This window comes from Carassius gibelio, chromosome A24 (genome assembly GCF_023724105.1).
Source record: "Carassius gibelio isolate Cgi1373 ecotype wild population from Czech Republic chromosome A24, carGib1.2-hapl.c, whole genome shotgun sequence".
NCBI lineage: Eukaryota > Metazoa > Chordata > Actinopteri > Cypriniformes > Cyprinidae > Carassius > Carassius gibelio.
The window spans coordinates 2,800,788-2,824,876 of record NC_068394.1 but is presented as its reverse complement, the minus strand read 5'-3'; the positions used below and the strand labels follow the sequence as shown (position 1 = coordinate 2,824,876).

The 24,089-nt window shown below is 34.5% G+C and overlaps 3 protein-coding genes across 4 annotated transcripts; 1 reads left to right on the top strand and 2 right to left on the bottom strand.

The window, feature by feature from the left end:
- Positions 1–560: 560 nt before the first annotated feature.
- Positions 561–11,055, bottom strand: LOC127945925 (conserved oligomeric Golgi complex subunit 7). The gene is made up of 18 exons (XM_052542118.1): positions 10,830–11,055; positions 10,544–10,728; positions 8,432–8,580; positions 8,208–8,324; positions 7,625–7,793; positions 6,989–7,071; positions 6,453–6,575; positions 6,167–6,365; positions 4,948–5,075; positions 4,381–4,535; positions 4,154–4,270; positions 3,988–4,053; positions 3,100–3,280; positions 2,881–3,021; positions 2,715–2,798; positions 2,426–2,540; positions 2,179–2,322; positions 561–1,221 (listed from the first exon to the last, which is right to left on the bottom strand). Exons 2-18 carry the CDS (start codon positions 10,707–10,709, stop codon positions 1,055–1,057), a joined length of 2,304 nt encoding a protein of 767 aa, XP_052398078.1. The 5' UTR covers positions 10,710–10,728; positions 10,830–11,055; the 3' UTR covers positions 561–1,054.
- A 2,676-nt stretch (positions 11,056–13,731) lies between these two features.
- Positions 13,732–19,154, top strand: LOC127945942 (interleukin-9 receptor). 2 transcript variants are annotated; one of them, XM_052542152.1, is made up of 10 exons: positions 13,732–13,831; positions 14,537–14,827; positions 15,251–15,332; positions 15,530–15,650; positions 15,726–15,901; positions 15,984–16,123; positions 16,647–16,815; positions 16,910–17,000; positions 17,089–17,155; positions 17,935–19,154. In XM_052542152.1, the coding sequence occupies exons 3-10, from the start codon at positions 15,263–15,265 to the stop codon at positions 18,223–18,225; spliced, it is 1,125 nt and encodes a 374-aa protein (XP_052398112.1). In that variant the 5' UTR covers positions 13,732–13,831; positions 14,537–14,827; positions 15,251–15,262; the 3' UTR covers positions 18,226–19,154. The 2 variants fall into 2 exon arrangements, with proteins under 2 accessions (XP_052398112.1, XP_052398110.1); XM_052542150.1 differs by having other exon boundaries at positions 16,907–17,000.
- A 113-nt stretch (positions 19,155–19,267) lies between these two features.
- On the bottom strand, positions 19,268–23,721 carry LOC127945954 (SUMO-conjugating enzyme UBC9-B-like). The gene is made up of 7 exons (XM_052542172.1): positions 23,548–23,721; positions 22,685–22,761; positions 22,416–22,499; positions 22,266–22,338; positions 22,082–22,191; positions 21,910–21,989; positions 19,268–20,012 (listed from the first exon to the last, which is right to left on the bottom strand). Exons 2-7 carry the CDS (start codon positions 22,748–22,750, stop codon positions 19,949–19,951), a joined length of 477 nt encoding a protein of 158 aa, XP_052398132.1. The 5' UTR covers positions 22,751–22,761; positions 23,548–23,721; the 3' UTR covers positions 19,268–19,948.
- Between the last annotated feature and the right edge of the window lie 368 nt (positions 23,722–24,089).

Here is a 24,089-nt window from a genome sequence, read left to right as displayed (position 1 = left end):
TGTGCCTGCTCTTGTATACAATGTCAGTTCGATCACCTGTTTCTTGTGTATTACGTTTTATTTGATGTACTTGAATTACAGATATGCAATCACCAACTCTCTGACCACTGCCAATCATCCCGATCAATCAACATGATGAATAATCAATATGATTAAAGTGATTAACAACCTTAATGTGTTTTTCTTCTTGAGTCCTCATATTTTTATTAATGCACATTGCACTTGCATCCATTCTGGAAGATATTTTCCTTATTATTTTTTTTTTTTTGGGTAATATGAAACGTCAGTAAGAAAAAGTTTGGGGTCATTAAAAGTTATTTTATTTTTGTTTTATTATTCAGAAAGTTATGATGCTGAAAATACAGCTGTGCATCACAGAAATAAATTGTTTTAAAATGTATATAGAAAACAGTTCTATTAAATTATATTACAGTTTTTACTGTATTTTTGACCAAATAAATGCAGTCTTGGTGAGCAGATGTTTTCCCAAATTTTTGCACTGCAAACTTATCAAATCTGTCTTGTGTTATTCTGATGTACTTTAAAACAAGGCACTTAAATCTGGTCAGATGTTTTATTTATCAAATGAACAGAATTAATCAGAAAGTTTTGTATGAAACTCTCCATCTGAGCAAAGAAAACAGAAATACACGGAAAACCAAACGTGAAAAGCATTAGTTACATGAAGCCTGATAAACCAGAAACACAAGAGCACTCAAGTTTATTACTGATCGAGAGAAATAATGGCAAAACAAAGAGAATAAATATGCATAAACCATCTGGCATTGTGCCATTTTAACTAAATTTAACTAAAGTCCAGAAAGACCAAAACTGAATCACTGTAACATTTTCTTTTCTGCACAATTTAGTCCCAGACTATTTTTTTCCCCAAACCATCACCTTCTGTTAAAATTTGTTAAAAGCAATTAACAGAGTGCCATTTATAGATTTATTGTGTTTGCTGAGAAATATTAGATCTGTTTAGTGTCACATTTTGGTGTTTATTTCGGAAACACTGAAAACTCTTCTTATGCATCCATGTCCAATGGTGGTGTCAGTACTCCAGACCCCTCATGGAGGCCACGGCGGAGGCCTGTCTGCGTGGGAGGGGTTTGGCCGTCTGCCGGTATTCGTCCGGTTTGGCACGAAGAAGGGTGACGATATTCTGGAGGGTTCTAGAGGTCTGCAACCCCAACGCATCCATGACATTACTCAGGTAATCTGGAATGATAACGATAAAACACATACATAAGTGATTTTAAAGAATTAAATGGGCAAACCAGTTCTAAGAATTTAACAAAAAGGCCTGTTTTTCAATAGGCTTATTTGTAAAAATTATTTTAAAAAAAGTTTAGTCTTAAATAATCCTATATATACACACATTGATCAATTATACATAATTATTAAAATAATAATAATTAAGTATGAACAAATGAACAAATATGAAGAAATGTTGCTGACAAAATTTAATTAAATTTTTGTTAAGTATGGATTTTTTTTTAATTATTATTATTATTGTTTGAGTTAATAATAAACCATATAATTTGTTTTATATTAAGATACAACAAATTATACAAAATTGTTGGTTATTATTAACTCAATTAAAAAAAAATAATTCCATAGTTAACATTACCTAAAATAAAATTAACTTTGGTCAGCAACATTTCTTCATATTTGTTTAGTATACGTTGAAGTTCTAAAATAACTACAACAGAGTAAAAGGTTTTTAAAAAGTATATATAAAAAAAATAAAAATACAAAAACTGAACTAAATTTAAATGAAAACACAAAATATACAAATTGTTTTTAAATTATGAACAAAAACTATAATTAGATGAACACATACACAAATTTAAAATAATACAGAAAGAGAGAAAATTATATATTTGTGTGCATATATATATATATATATGTGTGTGTGTGTGTGTGTGTGTGTGTGTGTGTGTGTGTGTGTGTATTAAATTTGTTTCACACAGGAGGACTAATTAATGAACTAGTAAAGGCAAAAATTTAAAAACAACAATAAATCAAGGCTCAAAAAAACTTACCTCAATACATACATTTTAACAGAAATCTTGATGTTTTATAATAATAATAAAAACAAAGCACCTAGAGGTTTGTAGTTTTATTGTGAGTATTTATGATAATGGTGCTATGATGTAATGATGATGATGTCACCTATGTCAGTGGCCAGCTGTTTGGCTGCATGCGGGCTGAGCTCAGGAAGCTGCAGGATGAAGTCACAATAGGTCTGCATGGTGGCCCTGGCGATAGAACCCAGCCAATAATCTGCTGTGTTCTCCAGCTCGGGGACGTCATCTCCTACAGAGAGAGCAGACATCAGACGTGTGTGTGTGTGTGTGTGTATGTGTGTGTGTGAAGCAGCGTTCTCTCACATAACCCTGGCTCGTGTGCTTGGGATCACCTTGTTCTGGAGGGTACGGCAGTTTGCCAGTGTGTAGCGCAAGCTCCAGCGCTGGATCCTCCTGAGTCACAAACGGCTCCAAATGAAGAGGCAAAGACATGATATACTGACCGATCTATGGACAAAACACACTTAAATGAGTGCACTACTATATGACCAGAATGTATAAAGATCAGGGTTAACATGGGGCTTGTGTTTGTCCTCGTCTTTTTAAGTGTCTTGTGATCATTTGACATCATCAGGACGCGGACTAAGACTCAGGTGATGTGTTTGTATTATATTATCTTACATTAGTGATGTATTCCTGCGGTGACAAACTGAAGGCTGGTAGATCATCAGTCAGCGTTTCACTTAGATTAGCAGAGCCACGGCCCTTTAAAAGTCAAAAACACAACGAATCAAACATGAAACACTATTTTTGACACTTCATAGTGACCTAAAAAAGCTGTGCTTACCTCTGGTTTGTTGAGAAGGAAAAGCTGCTGCTTGATTTGCATGAAGACCGAGTCAAACGCCAGCTGATTGGCCTGCTGGTTCAGACGCGTCAGAGCGGCGCGAGTCTCGGCCAATAAGCTTGAGTTTCCAGTTCCTTTCTCCTGCATTAAAAAAACTTTAGTTGTACACTTCTAGAACATGACAGCAGCACAAACAAAGCACACATATATGAACTAAACCTTGAGGGAGTGCAGCGTCTCCAGGAGAGTATTATACTCAGCCGTGTTAGTCTGCTGAAGATAGTTGTATTCCTGCCAAGGGTTCTTTTGGCTCCGCCTCTCAGCCCCGCCCTCTTGTAAGCCAGTCAGACTTCTGGGGTTAAACCCCTCCCACAGGAAACGCCCCGCCCTCCCCAATATCCTGCCAATCACAATGCAGACCATGATATATGGGAGGAAAATCTTCATAATTACACATTATTTAAATGGTTATTTAATCTGTATAATTATTTACTTACACACGCAAACTCACACACACACATACACACACACATATATAAACAATTGTTATTTTGTTATTATTCACATACTTTTATTATAGTTTTTATATATATATATATATATATATATATATAAAATAATTAGAATGATAATATAAATTCATGTTTTCATACATACACACACACATATATATATATATATATATATATATATATATATATATACATATATATATATAAAATAATTAGAATGATAATATAAATTCATGTTTTCATACATACACACACATATATATATATATATATATATATATATATATATATATATATATATATATATATATATATATATAATATATAATATATATATATATATATATATATATAATATATAATATATATATATATATATATATATATATATATATATATATATATATATATATATATATATATATATAAAATAATATATAAATATTATATATATATTTTTTTTATTTTATTTTTTTACATTTTATATTATATTATTTTTGGAATTATAGTATAACAGCCATAATAAAAGGTACATTTAATTATTTAAATAAAGACAGTTTAATAAATAAAGCATATTTGTACTAACACATCTTACTTATTTGAAAGCTGCTGTTCAAATGCTCCACACTGTCTGAGGAGCTCTCCACAAGTTGCAATGATTCTAGAAGAAAGAACAAACTGATGATTTATATACTTTTATTTAACTGTACATACTTCCTTTAACAAAAAACTTCACAGCAACAAAACAAGCACACACCCACCTGATAGAGTTCTGGAAAGCCGTCCAATCCTCAGTGAACACCTCAGATGTGGGCGTGTCCTCGAGCTTATACTTCTTCCTGATTGATTGAAGCGTGACAGAAAAGTCTGACACGTACCTGAGAGAGAGAACAAGAGAGAATCCGCTAGAGAGCGCAGCTGACCTGTGGGCTGTGTTTGTCTGTGTGTGTGTGTGTGTGCGCGTAGTAAATGTGTGTATGATTCATACTTGCTGAAAAGCGCTCGCAGGGCTTTGATGAGCCCACACACGCCGAGTCCATCCGTGAACTTCACACAGCGATCAACAGCAGCAGCCGCCAAACCAAACACCTTCTGAACCGAGTGTGTGAGCTCTAACACACAGTCCAGAACCTCTCCGTGCTCCTAACACACACACACAATAATGCAGTAGGGGGAAAACATACATTTATACAATAAAACTCTTTTGTATCTTTAATAACACACTCTTACCAGCATCTATTAAAGTAGTTTATTCAGTAACTGCACAGACAGATTCAGTGTGCAATAGGTCCAACTGATTCACTAAAATGAGAATGATTCACTAAAAAGAATCGCTCATCTGATTCACTAAAATGAGAATGATTCACTAAAAAGAATCGCTCATCAGAGTCAAATCAGACAACATGCAGCCAATAATTGCAATAACACATTTCTCAGTATCCTACCTTTTTATGCCTCATCTCATTTAGTTTAGACCAAAAAATTATTTCACAAACTAAAACCAAGATGTATTTGGAGAACGAAGGTTATATTTAGTGTACTGGTGTTTACTCACCAGAGGAACAGCACTGAGCTGGATCAGTAAGTTCGTCTCCTCTAGTTCTCCGTACTGCATCTGATAAGTCTTATAAGGTGAATACACACTTGATACCAGCTCTGCCACCTTCAAGAGGTTACACTCGCCTGAAACACACACATTAAGACAAGAATATGAGAAAAATCTCACTTACATACAAGCACATACAAAAACTAACATGTTTTTCACGGTTTCAACTTTTTTATTATTATTTAAATCATGTGTATTTATTTGTTATAAATTATTCTATATTGTATTTCTTTATAAATACACAAGTTACTTTTAAATAGTTTTAAGAAAAATTTATTAATTTTTTTTTTATAAAATAAATGACCATCAATAAAAATTCACATAATGATTAAGCAAATGTATCCCAAAAATCTCTTCAGTATGTGAATAAAATAACTCTGATTACTGTAAATATGTACTTTCACAATTATTTTCTACAAATGAAATCTTATAAATGTTTGGCTTTTTTTTTTTTTTTTCTTAGAGTAATGAGATTTTTATTTTATTTTTTTTTGCATTGCAGTAAGCTACTGACAATAGAAGGAATGTGCTTAATTATCCTAAAAGTAAAGTCATATTGCATATTTATAATTGTATATGTATTTATATTTGTGTATGCATTTTAATTAAAATTTAATTAAATTAATGCATTTAGCAGATGCTTTTATCCAAAGCGACTTACAGTGCATTTAGGCTATACATTTTTACCTAGCATATATATATATATATATATATATATATATATATATATATATATATATATATATATATTTATATACCCATTATTAATAATGAGTCACAGACAAGATGTCCTATTTTAGTATTTGCATCAAATTACATTTACAAAAGTGATTTTGTATACATAAAAAGCACATTAAATGCAAATAAGGGGTCTACTTTAATATTCCCAACACCTTTTTTGGAAATAAAATGTGAAATGAAAAAAAAAAATTCATTCTGCCCTGTACTTAACAAAATATATGTGTGTACAAGTGATCATACTAAATATTTTAATACATTTTACATGTTAAAACATATTGCTGAGAAGGTTGGTAAAGATTTGAATGGACAGTTAGTTTGTGGATGCTGCACTGTCTTTTAATGCCATCTAATGATTCTTGTTATAAATATGCCTGACAGGATTTTTTGGTGCATACACACACACACACACACACACACACACACACACCGAGCTGCGGCTGCATTGCTGCCTCCAGGCTGCGACTGAAGTTCGCCGCCGTCTGATGAAGCTCCAACAGCAAGTCCAGACGACTGTCGCCTGAGCAATGCTTCAGCGCCACAGCAATGCAGTCTGGGATAGACGGCACCATCGCCCCCAACGTCTGGATCATCAGCACTGTGAGCACCTCACAGGGGTTTTTAAAGACCTGCACACACATGTACACACGTCTCAGTGTGTGTGTGACAGTAAAAGCATGAACGCTACACTGAGGTGTGTGTGAGAGTGTGTGTACCTGACTGCTCCACTGGAGCTGTGTGTGCCACGTGGACAGAAGTGTGTCGTAAAACTCAGACAGCTGCTGCTTCAGAGAAGCGTCTGACTGACAGATGCTTTCCCAAACGCTCAACAGTTGTACCTAATCACACACAAGTTTATTCATTCATTTATTACATCGATTTTTATAATGCGATATCAGCAGCAAGGCTCTTTTCAGAATGAAAAAGTGAGTAACAAAAGTCAGAAAACTGATTAATTTTTTTTTTTAGCACTTTATTTGACAATCCTGTTCTGGATGTACAAAATATGTACTTAGAATTGTAATTACAATTACTGACAATAAAGATACTTTCTTAGGTACTTAAAGATCAATTAGATTTTAAATACATTCAATTGATACTATTTCAAAAACATCACATAAATGTATTTCTAATATAAATATTTCTAACACCATAAAACCTGTGCAGCACAGTAATATAGTTTAAATACAGGTAATTCCATGATAACTTTAAAGTAATATTTTTTTTTAAGTCTCAAATTAAAATACTGTACCTTGTGGCATTTAAAGTAGTAAGCCAGTAACTGTGGCATTCTGTCCATTTCTGTAAAAACTCGTACAAAAAGCTTTGCTTGATCTGAAACAGAACATATAAAGATAACATTAACATCTTTACGTTAAAACATAATACTCTGTAGGATGTTTTCATATAAAAATTTTTTTACGTTTTTCATGCTCACAGAGGCTACATTTACTTGATCAAAAATGCAGAAACAACCATAACATTGTGAAATATTATAACAATTTTAAATAACTGTTTTTTTATTTGAATATATTTTAAAATGTAATTTATTCCTTTGTTCAAATCTGTATTTTCAACATCATTCCTCTAGTCTACAATCTCACATTATCTTCAGAAATCATTCTGATTATTATCAATGTTGTAATTAATTTTGCCGCTTATTATTTTTGGGAAAGCCACTGAACTTTTTTTCCAGGATTATTTTTTTTTTAATCTTCTGTAACATTATAGACTTAGACACTTTTGATCAATTTAATGCATACTTGCAGAATACAAGAATTAGATTCTTTTAAAAAAGAAACCACAAGCGTTGAAAAAGTAGTGTGGATTAATGTGACACAATTTATAATGCGGTTCCTTTACGCATAAACCTGATGTTTAGCAGCACCTGTAGCCAGCGAGTTGAAGGTGGAGACGATCTGTGTGCTGGTCAGCGCTTCCAGACGGTTCTTCAGAGCCTCCAGCTGAACACACTTCTCACTGTAGTCTGGTGTGTCCACCAGCATCGCCAAACTACCCTGCATGGCCGTCAGTTTACCGCTGATCACAGCCACGTCCTGCAGTTTTTAAAGCATCAGAATTCACAGAGCACTGTTATTTTTTTAACTAAAGCAAGCGGCTGCTCCGTGCATGTTCTCGCAGAATGCAAGCAAAGAGCGCTGCATTTATAATCTCTAAAAGACATCGCAAACTCACAAATCTCTGTTATAACACAATAAATATATGCATTATTAATATTTCATAATGTCTACAATTCATGTGTTGTAATGAGAGGAAACGTGAGCATGCAAATTCAGCACTGTATTATTTGCTCAACGCTGCAAACCCATTATAGACCTCGACTTGTAACTATACTCTAATTACTACTTTGAGAATTATAACATGTTAGATTACTCCGTTACTTAATAAAGTAATTAAATTACAGTAACTCTTTATTAAATAATGCATTACTGCCAAACACTGCTCGTCACCTGTGTCTTAAAAGTCTCCTCGATGTCAGCACTGAGAGTGCTCCATTTATCAGCTTCCTGTAGCGCTTCGGCTGCTAACTGCATGCGAGACTTCACCTGATCGATCTCCACTAACACCTGTCACACATCAACAAAGGACAAACACTCTATCTCTCATATAAAGTGAACTTTTGCATAAAGGAAAAAATCAGCAAAGTGATCTGAATGTGTGTATTTACTGATACCTGCATAGACTGCACTGTGTCCTGCTCAAATTTCTTGATGTCCTCTTTAACCAGAATCATCTGATCCTTCAGGAAGGACGCCTCTTGTTTAAGAGCTTCGATATCCCTCAATACACGCGGCATATTCTGCAGGGCCTGACTGCTGCTCTCTGCACACACACACACACACACACACACACAATATATCAAAGAGAGACCAAACAGAATATGCTTTAAGAATTGAATGCTTTCATTCAGCAAGAATACATATTAAATTGATTTCTGAAGACTGGAGTAATGATGCTGAAAATTCAGCTTTGCATCACAGGAATAAATTTTATTTTACAATATATTCAAATGGAAAACAGTTATTTTAAATTGTAAAAATATCTGACTATATTACTGTATTTTTGAGACGATACAACCAGCTTTGGTGAGCAGAGGAGACAAACATTCACCCACCACAGAATTATTGCGAATCCAGTGACATTCAGACATTAGAAAGAGATTTAACCTGTTGGGCCCACTTGCCATTAAATGTTTTAAACAGTCTGAACCTATTTGGTGACTGATTTTTGAAAAAATTTACAGAGCAGCTGTAATTTATTAATATGCAAGAAGAGTACTCATAAGAGTCATAGAGTGCGTTCTGACTTTTACTTTGAAATAGTGATGCATAGGTGAAATTATGATAAATCAGTAAAGATATTTATTCATTGTCATGGAGAGTGTTCAATAGATAACATACATACTGTTTTTTGAGAAAAATAGTTTTTTGAATATATAGAAAAATCAACAGATTATCCTTTTTCCAGGGTTCTCGTGGCATTCATCTTTTATGGTTTTTTTTAGGTTGAATTGAAATCAAATACTGCCATACTGACCCTTAATACTTCTGATTGTGATGTCTACTTCATAAATATTGAGAGAAGTATGGAAAAACATGTTTCAGGTCACTCAAACCGTTTATGGAAATGAAGTCGCCCTGAAATGGTTAGTAATGGGGTTTGATGGTAATCTAGTGGAAAAGCTTGGTACTACGCCCAAACAAAATTTCACTGAAAGCTAATTTTTTTGAGACATCAACTTCAAATTTGGAACATAACTTTTTCAGCATTTTGGTTTTGATTTTCTAGCAGTTTTAGAGTAAACCGTGTTTTGTAAAATAAATATTTTATATAAAATATAAATATTTAAATTATTATATTTTATATTTTCATAAACTTAAACTTCCATAATTGTTTTTATATATAATCTTTATAACTTTTTTCACTTCAACTTTAAGTGTCTGCTTAAAAAAGAGACGAACAAAGTATGTGGACCAAAGAATTCAAAATTTATAACAGGTTAAGCTGGAAATGTCATTTTCACATCTATGCTCAAAAAGTGGAACCGACAATTAACAGGCTAATACTTTTATTCAGCAAAACTTCAATAAATGTGTTTAAAAACAACATTAACGATATTTGAGCTTTCTTTTTGTCAAAGAATACTGGAAAATGTTTACACAAAAATATGATGCAGCACAACTTGATAATTCAAATACATTATTCTTGAGCAGCGAATCAGTATATTAGAATGATTTCTCAAGATCACGTGACACTGAAGACTGGAGCAATGATGCTGAAACGTCAGCTTTAAATAACGGGATTAAATTACAACCTACATTTTTATAATTTATGACTGAAAACATTTTGTAACATGATTTTGATGCACCATTTTCAAGGCAATGCAATATTTGATTTAAAAATGGGTTTCAAAGGGATTAATTGTGAGATTTTAAGTTTAAGTGATATATAATTCCGGAGGATTTCTAAAGTGTGATAGAGAAAAAGGCAACTATTTTGGACAAAGGTCAGAACTCCTGTTATGATGTAGGTTTTTGGGATGCACTCTTGCCATTTTTGGTAAATTATCTATTTAGTAGTCTTACCTTTCCAACGATATATAGTTTGTCATAATTAGATTAGGATTTAATTGTATTATAGTGAAGTAAACGTAGGCGGCCCACCGAGGGGCACAGTGGCAGTTAACAGGTTAAGCCTGTGGACCAAAGCATTCAAAATGTATAACAGTTGGAAATGTCATTTTTACGTCTATGCTCAAAAGGTGTTAAATGCGTCCCTCACTCACCTTCTATAGAGTTATTGACCTCTTGAATGAATAGCTGCAGCTTCATGACCAGAGTAGAAGCGTGAGCGTCTGTTTTTCCAGGTGCATCTTTCTGAACCACTTTAAAAGCTCCATTCACCCAGTCCTTCACATCAAAATCATCTGCCAGGAACTTGGAGAAGTCCATTTTCACGCCTTACGTAACCCTACAGAACCAGATTCAGCATCTCAAAGAGTCCAAACCATATGTAGAGAATAAAAACGACTATATTTTGCTGTTTACTCAAATGAGATATCTCCAGCATACCTTCACCAGTCTATTCCGTAATTCTTGCCCACACCAGCCTTAGACACGAACATGAAATAAACAGCCCATGAGAATGATATAATCATGACCACGAGATACAGTTCAAGCAGTGCGATCGCTTCCTCCAGCGTTAATTTAGTAGAATAAAATAGTTAAACAGTTTGTCTGCAGCGTTTGCTTCCTGGTTGCGTTCGTCATAATATTTACCGGCGGTGAAAAAAACACGGCGAAGAAACGTTCCGCTTTCGAAGCGTTTACCAGATAAAACGTGTTTTACAGAACCTATTAAAATGGGACAGCTGTGTATAGACGTCCCCTATGACTATTATTATTGATAATGAACATAAACACGTGCATTACGGTGAGATTTTTCAAATAAATGGAAATTTGAGTGACGTGGCGGTGTTGCATCTCATGTTGCTCGGGTGGGTGACGTAAAAAAAAAAACAATAAATCAAAACATAAAATAAAATAAAATGATACGTTAGAAATGTACATCCTGCTGAATATATATATTAACACATATCTTGCTCCGCACTTTCAAACGCAAAAGTTCCTGTTTAATCTTAATAGGACACTATAGAAATTGAAAACTGATTATATATATATATATATATATATATATATATATATATATATATATATATATATATATATATTTTTTTTTTTTTTTTTTTATAAATGTAATGATTTTTGGTGCCTTATACTCAAACTGCAGTAAAAATATTCACGAAGATGATTTTATCTAGCTATTTATCAGCTCGTTGCTGCCTCCTGCTGAAAAACTATTGAATTACACTGTCGTTTGAGGTCAAATGCTCCAATATCTTCCCTTCAAATGACATTGAAGAATATAAGCGTTTTCTTTACAAACATTTTCTTTATTTGGGACTCCTCCGTGTTTACGTATATATTATATTCTCTATGCATGTCAGCCTAATCATTTTTGAAAATCTTTTATTGATATCCTTGTTTTATTTATTTATGCAATTGAAATTATTTAACATCGTTGTGACAAGCATGCTTTGCTTTCCTTTTAAATTTTGAAGTTCAGTTACTTTGCAGTGTTATTTTAGGCCCTATTGTGATCCATGTTTTCAAAATGATCAAAGTATGCACTAGCTGAAATAAAATATAGGCTGTTTTTACCCTCTCAGCTTGTTTTTGATCATTTCAGCATGTTTTGAAACTTCCTGTCCTTATCTTCCCCAAAGTTCCTGTAAGGCAACACTCCCAGAACCTCATCTGATAACCCAGAGATGTTAATAAACTTATCAGTCAACCGTTTTCTGTTGAATAGATAATAAGTGTTGACGATATTGGATTGGGTAATTTTAACCCACAATTGCACATAGGAATAAATGTTCAGTGGAACATATTGTATTATACATTCATGTTCATCCAAAAATTACGATTTACTCACTCTTAGACCACCGAGATATAGATGAGTTTGTTTCATTTGTTTCATTTGCTCAGGAATGGATGCTCTGCAGTGAATGGGTGCCGTCAGAATGAGAGTTCAAACAGCTGATAAAAAATCCCAATAATCCACAAGTAATCCACACCACTCCACTCCATCAGTTAACATCTTGTGAAGTAAAAAACAGTGTCTGTAAGAAACAATTATACGTTTTTAACTTAAAACCGTCACTTCTGGGCAAAATATGAGTTCATAATCCATAATAACACTTCCTCCAGTGAAAAAGACCATCCCCTATTGTCCTCTCACATCAAAATCCATCCATATATTTGTTTAGATCTGTTTTGGATGGTTTTTCTTGTACACTGTGCTGTGCAGATTTCTCTCTTGATTCAGGCAAAACAACTTTTTCAATATTATGGATAGAAGAGTCGTTATTTTGGCCAAAAGCAGTGGTTTGATGTTAAAAACATCTTAATGATCCATTTGTTTCGAATAAACATGCAGCTTTTCATTTCTGAAGATGTTTATTGCTGGACTGGAGCGGTGTGGATTACTTGTGGACTATTGTGATGTTTTTATCAGCTGTTTGGACTCTCACTCTGACGGCACCCATTCAAATCCATTGGTGAGCAAGTGATGCAAAATTCTAAATTTCTTTAAATGTGTTCTGATGAAGAAACAAACTCATCTGCATCTTTGAAGGACAAAACATATAATGGATGTCAATGGGTTTGGTTACCAACATTCTATAAAATATCTTATTTCATGTTCCACTGAAGAAAGATACTCATACGGGTTTAGAACAACACGAGTAAATAATATCCATGATTATTTTCGGCTTCAAGATACGTTTGACAAATGAAAATATGACTTGTTGTTAATGTGTTGGAATACTGCAACGAATTACAAATATTCAATCACACATACACAATCTTACAAGAACTATATTCCATATTTAGTTTGTTTATTGTTGCACAAACACTGCAGACCCAGTGTAAACCGTCTGAATCAAACCAGGTTTTGTTGTTATTTTCATGTCTCAGTGGCTGATTTTGCAATAAAAACCACAAACCAAAGCACATGGCTCGCTTGGCACATAATGCCTAAGCATCAAGTGATAGTAAGTTCACTATAGTGTTGGCACGCTGGCACAGCGCTTACTGAATACTGGCACCATCCGTCTGCCATGTGTTTACTTACTCTGCAAGACTCATTTGTGAAGACATCTGTTACTTTGTAGGGCATGCTAGAAAGTAGGACATCTGGGTAGCACTTATCATAAAGCAGCATTAGATGTTGTCATCCATAGATGTTATTTAGGACAACCAATCAGATTGAGCACCTCAGGGCCTCAGAAACACTGATCTGATATCATCATTGCAAAACTGCTGTTAATCGGAAAAGCACTTGACTCAGTATGGAAAAAAAAAAACAGCTCTTAATAAAAACTCGTTTTGCGTGACCTTCTGCAAGATGGTCGGGTTAGAAGACATAAAACAGACAAAACAAAGCTAGCCATCATTAAAGCTCCTTCAAAAGCCACATGAATAAATATAGGCCTCGTCTGATTCTCTTCAAGGTAGGCGTGGGGTTAAGAAGTGTGTAGTTTCACATTTAACCTCAACTTTAACTATCGCATCAATGATAATAATATAAACCATACACTTGTACTTGTGTCTAAAACTGAACTATTGACTCACAACAATTACTTTAAAAAAAGATCTGTTGCCGCATGACTTGTTTTAGCATAAGGCTACACATCAAGTCAAATACACTGTGCTTTTCACAATAGGTACTTGTTATATCAAAGCAGGCTTAAAATCATGATTTTAATGTAATGTTTCATATTTTTTAGGCCTATGTTGATGTGTTATTCTTATGAATCATTCTTATTCTTATTAAAGATAATAGTGTTATTCTTATTAATCGATATAAACAATGAAGCAGTTGAGATTTCCTACGTTTTGATTGACATGAATCACCCCTATACAAGCATGTACTGTATGTTTGTGTATAAAATGTATATACTTAAATATAAAACTTTTAAAAAAGATAATAGTTTTACATTTTGTAATAATAATAAAAATAAAAATAAAACATCAGCCAGTTGTTAGGCTGTGTATCGCGCGCTTCACGCAACTGTGCACTATGTGCATACAATTAGATATTATATGCATATGCATCCATACGATCCATTACACACATGCCAGATGTGCATAATTAAATAGAAAGTAAGTAAGTAAGCTGCTAAAACGTTAAAATGATCATAAATTAATTTTTTTAGGTTCTCAAAGCAGTTCAAAGCATCCAGCAGAAGTGTGATGATATCTAAACGTGGCAGAGAATTTGCTGATCTGAATGCCCAAGTATGAAAAGATTGGAGATAATGAGAGAGATCAAATCTGATAACCGATCGGATGCCTGGTAGACTGTCTCATCAAAAGGCTGACAAAAAAACAGGCAGTGCAGAGACTTGGAGAGAGAGAAAGAGAGAAAGAGAGAGAGAGAGGTGCACAACCCAAGCTTTCTTTCATGTTCGTGTGAAACCAGAAACAACAACAGTCAGCGACTGCAGGTAGATTTTCACTTTTATTACATTTGAATAGCACGTCACATGCTTTTTTTTCTGCCAGGTGTTTTGTAGTTTTCGTTAAGCAAATTGTGACGTGCAATACTTTCCATATTAATTAAGTTTATAGCGGTAAAATAAAAGAAGCCCCACAATTCTCAGCAGAAGGTGAGAGTTTAGTAGCATGGAAATTAAGTTTATGTTCACAGACTCAGACAATGGGCTCAGTTTAATTGCATTCACTGCTGCTATGTACATTGCTTTGTTAAATTAATTATAATTGAAAATTGGCAGTGAGCTAATGCTGTGTTTTAGCTGCAAAGGAAAAAAAACTTTTTATTGCATTCATGCTGTCTAAGCCTCAGAAAAACACAATCAACACACACACATAGAAGATCTGTCACTTTTAATGATATTTATTTATTACAGGGTAAAGAGAACATGCATTGCTCTCCTTTCATCCTCACATTGGTTTGTTTCTCGAACATTTTGGTGAATTATATAACTTGGGGTAAGAATTTTCTACTCATTATTTTATTTAATTATAGGTTACATTATATATATGTGTGTGTGTGTGTGTGTGTGTGTGTGTAAAATATGCACTATATATTCAATGCACTATATATATACATGCATTTATATAATATAGGTTATGAATATATATATATATGCACTGTGATTACATCTCGCCTATAAAAATGTATTCAGGTGACCAATATAGTCTGGAGTGTCTCAGTAATTATTTATCCAATATAACCTGCTCTCTGAACATCTCGGCTGAGTCTCTGGGCAATGAGTCGTCTTACTGGCTGCAGTTCAGCACATTTGAGTGAGAATATAACTACAAATATAACTACAAACAGTGCATGCTTGCTTGTTTGTAAATGACTCTGTTTTTGTGCAGCGGACGCTATGACTGCACACTGAAGATGGGAGAACAGTCGTTACAGTGTGAGATGGATTTATCTCCGCATGTGGTTTTCAACGATGTAGAGAGCTACAGGATCACCCTGCATTCCGGTTACCATGGCAACAACTTCTCCATCGAACTAGATGCTGGCTTCATGCCGAGAAAACACAGTAAGAGCAAGTAGCTTCATGCGATTCAGAGGCAAGCGAGACCACAGCTGTGCTCACCGATGTGTGTGTGTGTGTGTTATAGTTCGTCCGGTCCCTCCATCTGACCTGTCACTGCTCTGGGAGAAACACAGGGCTCTTTTCCAGTGGCAGAGCGGATATAACGCAGAAATTTCATCCATCCCCGACCTTCAGTACCAGCTCAGCATTTACAGTCAACACAAGGTGCAAAAAATTAAGTGTTTATTTAATTTATTTTCAAAAAAAAAAAATAATAACCATAATAATAATATAAAGGTTGCATTTTCCATAAATCAAAAACACAAACTGATCCGTACAACTTTATTTTTATTTATTTTTTAAATATTTTTATGGCATTTCTGCCTTTATTTTTTATGTGTGTGGGGAGAACATCTCATCATTGTTAAAGCCATGGTTGCATGCTGATTTTAAAGAAACAGTTTAGCCAAGAATGAAAAAACAAAAGAAAAGAAAAGAAACACAAGTCAAGAATCTAACTTTTTTTTAATTCCTGGCTAATCAACATGAAACCATGGCTTTAACAATGATGAGATTTTCTGTTATATTCTATTAACTCCCCTTTCCCACAACAAGTGTCTATTATACACCATAAGAGTATGACTTTTAGGCAGTATATGAGTAGTACCCAGTATCATTGTCAAGCTACACGTTTTGCACCGGTTGAATCATTTCTCACTAATTCCTGAGGTTGCACTTTGTGTTTCAGCTGTATGAGGTAGAAGCTGTTGAGCAGAAGGTGTATGTGGAAGAGTCTAGATTTGAACCTCACACAAATTACACCGTGCGTGTGAGATCGCGGCCAGATCAAGAGCATTATAAAGGCGTGTGGAGTCTGTGGGCTCCTGCGTTACACTGGAGATCAGGGGAGATTCACAGTGAGTCCGTTTATATAACACTCAAACAACTGCTAAGATGCAACTGTATTTCATGCTGTGATTAAGATTGATCTCATTTTGTGTGTTTAAGAAGGAGAGACTCCAGGAGGATCTTTCTCTGTTGCATGGTATCTTCTGTTAGTGCCATTGCCTCTGATTCTTCTGTTCTGTATCCCATACTCCAGGTTAGAAACATCATCTGCAGCATCCTGAAGAGATGGGATTTCTCTTATCTGTTTTTATATAACTATATGATGTTTGTTTGTTTTGTAGATGGAGAAAGAATGGTTATATACCTTCACCAGCCCCTTATTTCAGAGACTGGGATGTAGATGTTCAGGTAATTCCCCCCAAAAATAAATAAAAAGTAATCGTTCACTCTTACAGTTCCTTGAAAGTGTGAATGCGGTTTAGGAATGAGTCACTGAATCATTCACTCAAGCAGTTTGTTTAAATATGCAAATGAATCTTTTTTTTAAATGACTCATTAATTACTCTTTTTGACTCATTAATTACTCAAAACACTGAATCCTATAATCTAAATATTAGATGCAAAACCTCGAAGTACTACAATGCCTAAAACTGAGCAAAATTACTAAAACGTTAATTTAAAATGAAACCTGAAAAATAAAAGATAATTGTTAAGTCAATAAATCGTATTACTAAAATAACACTAATATTTTCATCAGTCAAATGATGATATAAAGCCTTACGAATCGGATATGAGAAGAATATTAAATAGGGTTTTGTGGTGTCTTATCAGATATAAGATATCAAACATGGTGTGACTTTGCAAGCCCATTTTGGAATTTGAAGACCACAGAATTAATTTAGAAAGCAATTCAAGAATTTCACATACGTTTCTGAAATGTAAAGCCATTTTTTCGGCATCCACATTCAAGTCTTTGGGTGTGATCTGTTGGCGTTTTTGTTTATTTCGGCACAAGTAAATAAAAAAGCTTGCATCTTTTAAAGTTAATAAATAACCGCAGTGCACCATTCGGCATGACTTTTGATGATTAGTTGATTTCTAGAGTTAGGTTTCAGGCGATCTGAAGATCTGCATGGGTGGAAACAGCTGTTCTAATACATGACTGTTAATGGTGTGTGTATTTTCAGATCCGTTCAACGCGTTCAGGTAAGATGAGAGATGTAATGCAGGGGGAGGAGTCTCTCCAGATTGACATTCTGACAGAGAGCACAGACACGCCCCCTCATCCCACCGCCGTAGACTACGAGGATATGGGAGAGATCGACGAGCATGAGTCTCCCAGCATGCCGCAGTCTCCTGTGGGTTCAGAGGTCGACTCAGGATGTTGGATTCGTGATTTTGCCACAACTGAGAGAGGAAGCATCACATACAGTGAGGACTACTGCAAACTCTCCAATTCACACATTTGTGCAGTCTAACATATGCATGCACACTGCTGTTCAAAAGTTAGGGGTCGGTATGATTTTTTTATTTTTTACAAAGAAACATAATTACAAGTAAACTTGCTGAATCCTGAAAGAAATGTATGTAAAAAATATTAAGCATCACAAATTTTTTTCAACATTGATGATCCTTGAGCAGCAAATCATCATATTATAATGATTTCTGAACGATCATGTGACACTGAAGCCTGGAGGAATGATGCTGAAAATACAGATTGGATCACAGGAATAAATGACATTACAATATATTCAAATAGAAAACAGTTATTTCAAATTGTAATAATCTCTCACAATATTTCAGTTTTTTATTTACTATATTTTTCGTCACATAAATGCAGCCTTGGTGAGCATAAAAGTTTCAAAATCTTACTGACTCCCTTTTGAATGTTAGTGTATATGTGGCATAAGTTTGGAAGCGAGACTAAATGTGAACAATAATGAATGTATTTTCTTCTTCACGTATTGCATAATGTGCAAATATACAACATGTGCTTTTGCACTTTGCACAAAACATAAATATATCTGCTAATTGCTTTAATAAGCAAATCCTACTTGAATAGCTCAACCACAGTCTACGCAAATAGCCACAAATCATGTCCAATAAGTCTATAACATGAGATTTGAAAAGACAAAATGACTTTTCACACTTTTCATCTCCATTTTTTAAGTTACCATATTTTTTTATTCTGTACTTTGAGTAGTATTTTTAATTTTGAAGCTATTCTTCAATGCTGCTGTTAGTTCACTGCTATAGCTTTTTGTAATCATGAATAAGTTTATATTGTCATTAATGCTTTATAAATAAAAATGCAATATGCATGAAACATTTCTGGCATATCAACATTTAGCATCAAGAATTACTTTGGCTGTCAAGTCTCTGCTTTTAGTGAGCCGTGAGCATTAAGGTGCTGTGCAAAGTTTAAACGCCCCTTCATCGAGTTGTTTTTAAACTCAAGAACACATCTGATATATAAGAAACGCATCTGATCAGGACACACATGCACGCAGTCTGCAGACGCATTTTATAGAAAGAGCTTTATTAAACATACAGACACATTCAGTGTGGACACAGGACACATGTTCCCATCAAACAAACAAGAAACCACGTAAAGCATGTTTAAGAGGATTGGACTCGGCTTCTGCTGCTCACATAATTCTGGACGTTATTCGACGAATCCGCATTAGACGATAGACCACGTGGCTGGTCAGATACAAAACACGTCCAATGGAGAGGAAACTGGTCCTAGATCAGCATTCTGGAGGGAAACTTCACCGTGAGCCACTGTCCCACACACGTAACGTAATAAACCAACCTAAACCAGAGCATCGCAGGAAACACTCACTCATTCGCCAACATAATAAAATGACAAGTGTAAGCGCACACAGACAAACATGCCAAACGAATAAAAGAGCTAAAATCCCAACGGCCTGCTTCTGATCGAAGACTGAAGTCGTGAAAGTGATTTCTTACAAGCCGCTTTGAGACAAAGCAAGACTTGTGGATACTGAATTGGTGAGCAAATGAAATTAAAAGGGAGGAAGAGGAGGAGCGAGTGAGAGTGTGATGTTTTGTGGTGGAGGGGATGGGTTCGGGGTCGATGGCACACACATCATGTTTTAAGTCCTTTTAGTCCCGGTCAGAAGATTGCAGGAGTATTCACATATTTCTTCTTTCCATTCTTCCAGCCCTCCGTCTCGATTACGACGGGGAGAATTTTTTGGCCTGTGCACGAACTCTCTTCTCGTACTCCACTCTATTCTGACTGTAAACACAAACACGCAGAAACATCTCACTCTCACTGTAATGAAACTAGTGAGCTGCCTACCTAGGGAACATTGTTATAAGTGTGCTCCCAAAGTAAAAGGGGTTCCAAAGACTAAGCAAAATAATGCTTCTTTATACATCTTAAAGAGCTGTACACTCATCATGTGTGTATAAGGCAATCTCAGAATGCAATTCAATTGTATCTGAGTCAAGTATTCTTAGAAAACAGTTGTATTATATAAAAATATAGAAGTCTATTTCCTCCACGCTTTGGTAAATCTAAATTAAAGTCTACACGTGACCCTGAACCACAAAACCAGTCTTAATTGTCATTTTTATACATATCTGAATAAAGAAGCTTTCTATTGATGCATGGTTTGTTATGATCAGACAATATTTGTCTGAGATGCAACTATTTGAAAATCTGGAATCTGAGGGTGCAAAAAAAATCTAAATATTGAGAAAATCACCTTTAAACGGTCCAAATGAATTCTTAGCAATGCATATTACTAATAAAAAAATTAATTTGTATATATTTATGGTAGGAAATTTACAAAATATCTTCATGGAACATGATCTTTAGTTAATATCCTCATTATTTTTGGTATAAGAGAGAAATCAATAATTTTGACCCATACAATGTATTTTTGGCTTTCACTACAAATAAACCCCAGAGACTTCAGTCTGCTTTTGTCCTCCAGGGTCAACAAATAAAATCTGAATTGTGACATAAACTCATAATTAAGAGATAAAACTGTATCATATTGTTTTCTTTTTTTATCTCATGATCATTGCTTAGCATCCCATGTCCAAAAGTCAAAGATTGAAAGTCTGAATAATGAAGACAAAAATAGTTGAGTCAAAATTAAATAAAATGATAAAAGGGCAAAAAGTATGACATGATAAACCACAATTATGAGATAAAGACTCCAAATTCTAACATAACCAAAATGATGAAAGTCATAACTGAGATAAACTCTCAAAATTTAGATTTGATTATGGGATAAATATTCATAATGGAGATAAAACTAAAAATAATAGGACAAAGGCTAAATGTTGTCACACTAATCCATAATTATGAGACAAAATGTCAAAACTGACATTCAAAACCATAAAACTGACACAAAAAGTCAAAATTAAGATAAGTAGCATAATTAATACACAAGGTAATAATAAAAAAAAGGGAAAAAATATCTGACTTTTGACTTGGTCTCATAATTTTTACTTTAATCTCATGATAACTTTTTTCTACTAATTTCTACTTTTTATGTCATAATTGACAATTAGAAATTATGAGATCACTTGAAATTTGTTCTTCTAACAGTGGAAGCAACTAGCCTTCTATTTTAAGTCATAAAGATAATCGGAATTGTAAAAGGTTTGTCTTTATTTGTGTACATTCAACAAATTAAAAATTTGATGCCGCTTCCTGCCGTCTGGTTTCTTTTCGCGCAGCACAAAAATGAACAGAAACTCTGCATACTAAACTACTTGTTGCACAGGTTTTCGTTCATTTTCGTAATTTATTATTTAAGTAAAAATATATTTCTCGTATAGGCATATTTATCCGTTATTTGCACATGTAAAATTAATTTCCCAGGAAACAAATGTTAGTATTTTTACCAGGTCACAGACACTTAGCTATCCTTTCTAATTTAATTCAACATAATATGTTTCATTTAACCTCAAGTAGTGGAAATGGGCTAACCTGCACTTTCTTGTGAGTGTTTCTCATACAACATTAAGAGCGCTATTTCTGTTGGTGCCCGTGAGAAGCATCTCAAATTGACCACTTGTGAGGTTCTATTTTAAAATGCTGACGAAATCTTGGAACTGCACAATACTTAAAGTACCGTGTTCACTGCGTTTGAACACTTAGCATGTGTTTATCGTACCAGTATATAGTGTACGCTTCCGCCTGAGCCGGATCCTGTATGTTCGGTTCATTTAGGAGCTCCTGAATCCCTAACAGGATCTGAAGGAAGTAAAACAGCGAGACAAGAGTTTTTTAGAACACAACGCACTAGAATCGAATTGACTATAGAGCGAAATATAGTTTCAATGGACCTGTTTAATAGTAATGGCGGGTCTCCAGTCTTTATCCTCCTCTAGGATGGAAAGACACACCGTTCCTGACGGATAAACATTAGGATGGAACAGCGGAGGCTCAAATTTACCTACAGAAGAGAAGCAAGCACTCGTGAACTGTGATTCAGAGAGCAAGCGCTGGATATCTTTGTGCAAAGCTCACATTTCGGGGGTGATGAGGGGTAGTCATCTTTAAACAGCATCCTTAACTTAAACAGACCTCCTTCCCATGGAGTCTAGAGAGTGATAGAGAGAGATCTCACATGATGCTTCAGCGGATTAATCAAATCAAAGCTTAAACAGACAATCTTACCCCCTTCTTTCCTGGAATAGCACATTCCCAGTTCATAAGATTCATGGTACCATCAGGGTTCTTCGTAGGCACAGCCACAAAGCCCTGGGGACATATTGTCGAGACAAAAGTGTTAACTGAGTACCAGAGGATACAGTGCATAGGGTTCATAATAGAATGTATTTCGTAGTATATATCCAGAAGTGAGCAATTTTAAGTGTGCACAGGATTAAACTCATTGTTGTGTGGATTGCAAGTCTATTTAATAGAAGAATACAAGGGTTACTCACGAATGGATGGTCTTTCCGCCACGCTTTGCGCTCTTGTGCAAGTCGACTCAGAGCAATGCCAGACATGACCACTGATCCTATGGAGAAATATATATTTAAAGGAGTATATGCTGAATAAATAAAGGAGAAACAATTGTAATACATTTATAAACTAAAATACTTATGGTTTTATGGAATATTATATTATGGAATATCGTTAGATAATTTATAGAATAATTCATATTTTAGAATATTTATAGTGGCCATCATATAAACCTGCCTGAGACAGATGCACATGAGAAAAGTAATAAGGATTTTTATTCTAAAACTTTTTTTTTTTGCATGCCAAAGCCATTTTAAGCAGGCAGACAAAATTATTATGTCAGATAAATTATATATACTACTATATATATATATATATATATATATATATATATATATATATATATATATATATATATATATACACTATACACACACACACACACACACACAGAGAGAGAGAGAGAGAGATATCACAACGTTATAATAAAAGTTTTAACTATAAATTATGATGTACCGTAGATTCTTTCACAACATTTAGTTTACAAGATTTGTTTACAAGGTTTTTAAGTTCTCATAATAGCATCATAGCATATGTTCGTTCTACACTATGACAAAATAGAATTTTAACTCCACCATAATCAAGGAAGGTTTTAACTTCACATTGTGACATCATTAAATGTAAACAGATACGGAGTCGCGCGCTGGAAAGCGGTTCACGAGCGCGCGGGACAAAGAGACTCGACTTCCTTTGACGCGAGGGAGCGCGCGTTCACACAGCAACCGTTCCAAACAAAACCGATGCGAGCGTCTACCGGCCAGCAAACACAAGAACCACCTACCCTCGTGTATCCCAGTGTTATTCGACTTCTGGGCCCGCTTACTCGAAGCGTGTCTAACTCGGAACCGAAGCTGTGAAGTTTCCCTCCCGAAAACACATTCGGTTCTGAAGCAGTCTGATCAGGACCGGCAGCACGACACGCAGATCGCCTGCAGGGAAAATCGGGATCGGTTGAAATAACGCGAATGCTGTCCGTTCAAACGATTGAATTGGTGATATTTTAGCTTAGATTTACAGGTGCCATGTGTTTGGGAAAATTATACATTGTCTTTACCCTGTTGGAAACAATTCAGAGCAGGCATTCCTTTAGACTGCTAATATTTAAAGGGACAGTGCAAGAATAAAATATATCTATCTATCTATCTATGCAAATATATTAATTAACTAATTAATAAACAAAATGCAGAATATAGTTTAAAAAAAAAACATTGATGGTTAGTAATCTGGCAGGTTTTCTAGCCAAACATATACCGGTAGCCTATATATATATATATATATATATATATATATATATATATATATATATATATATATATATATATA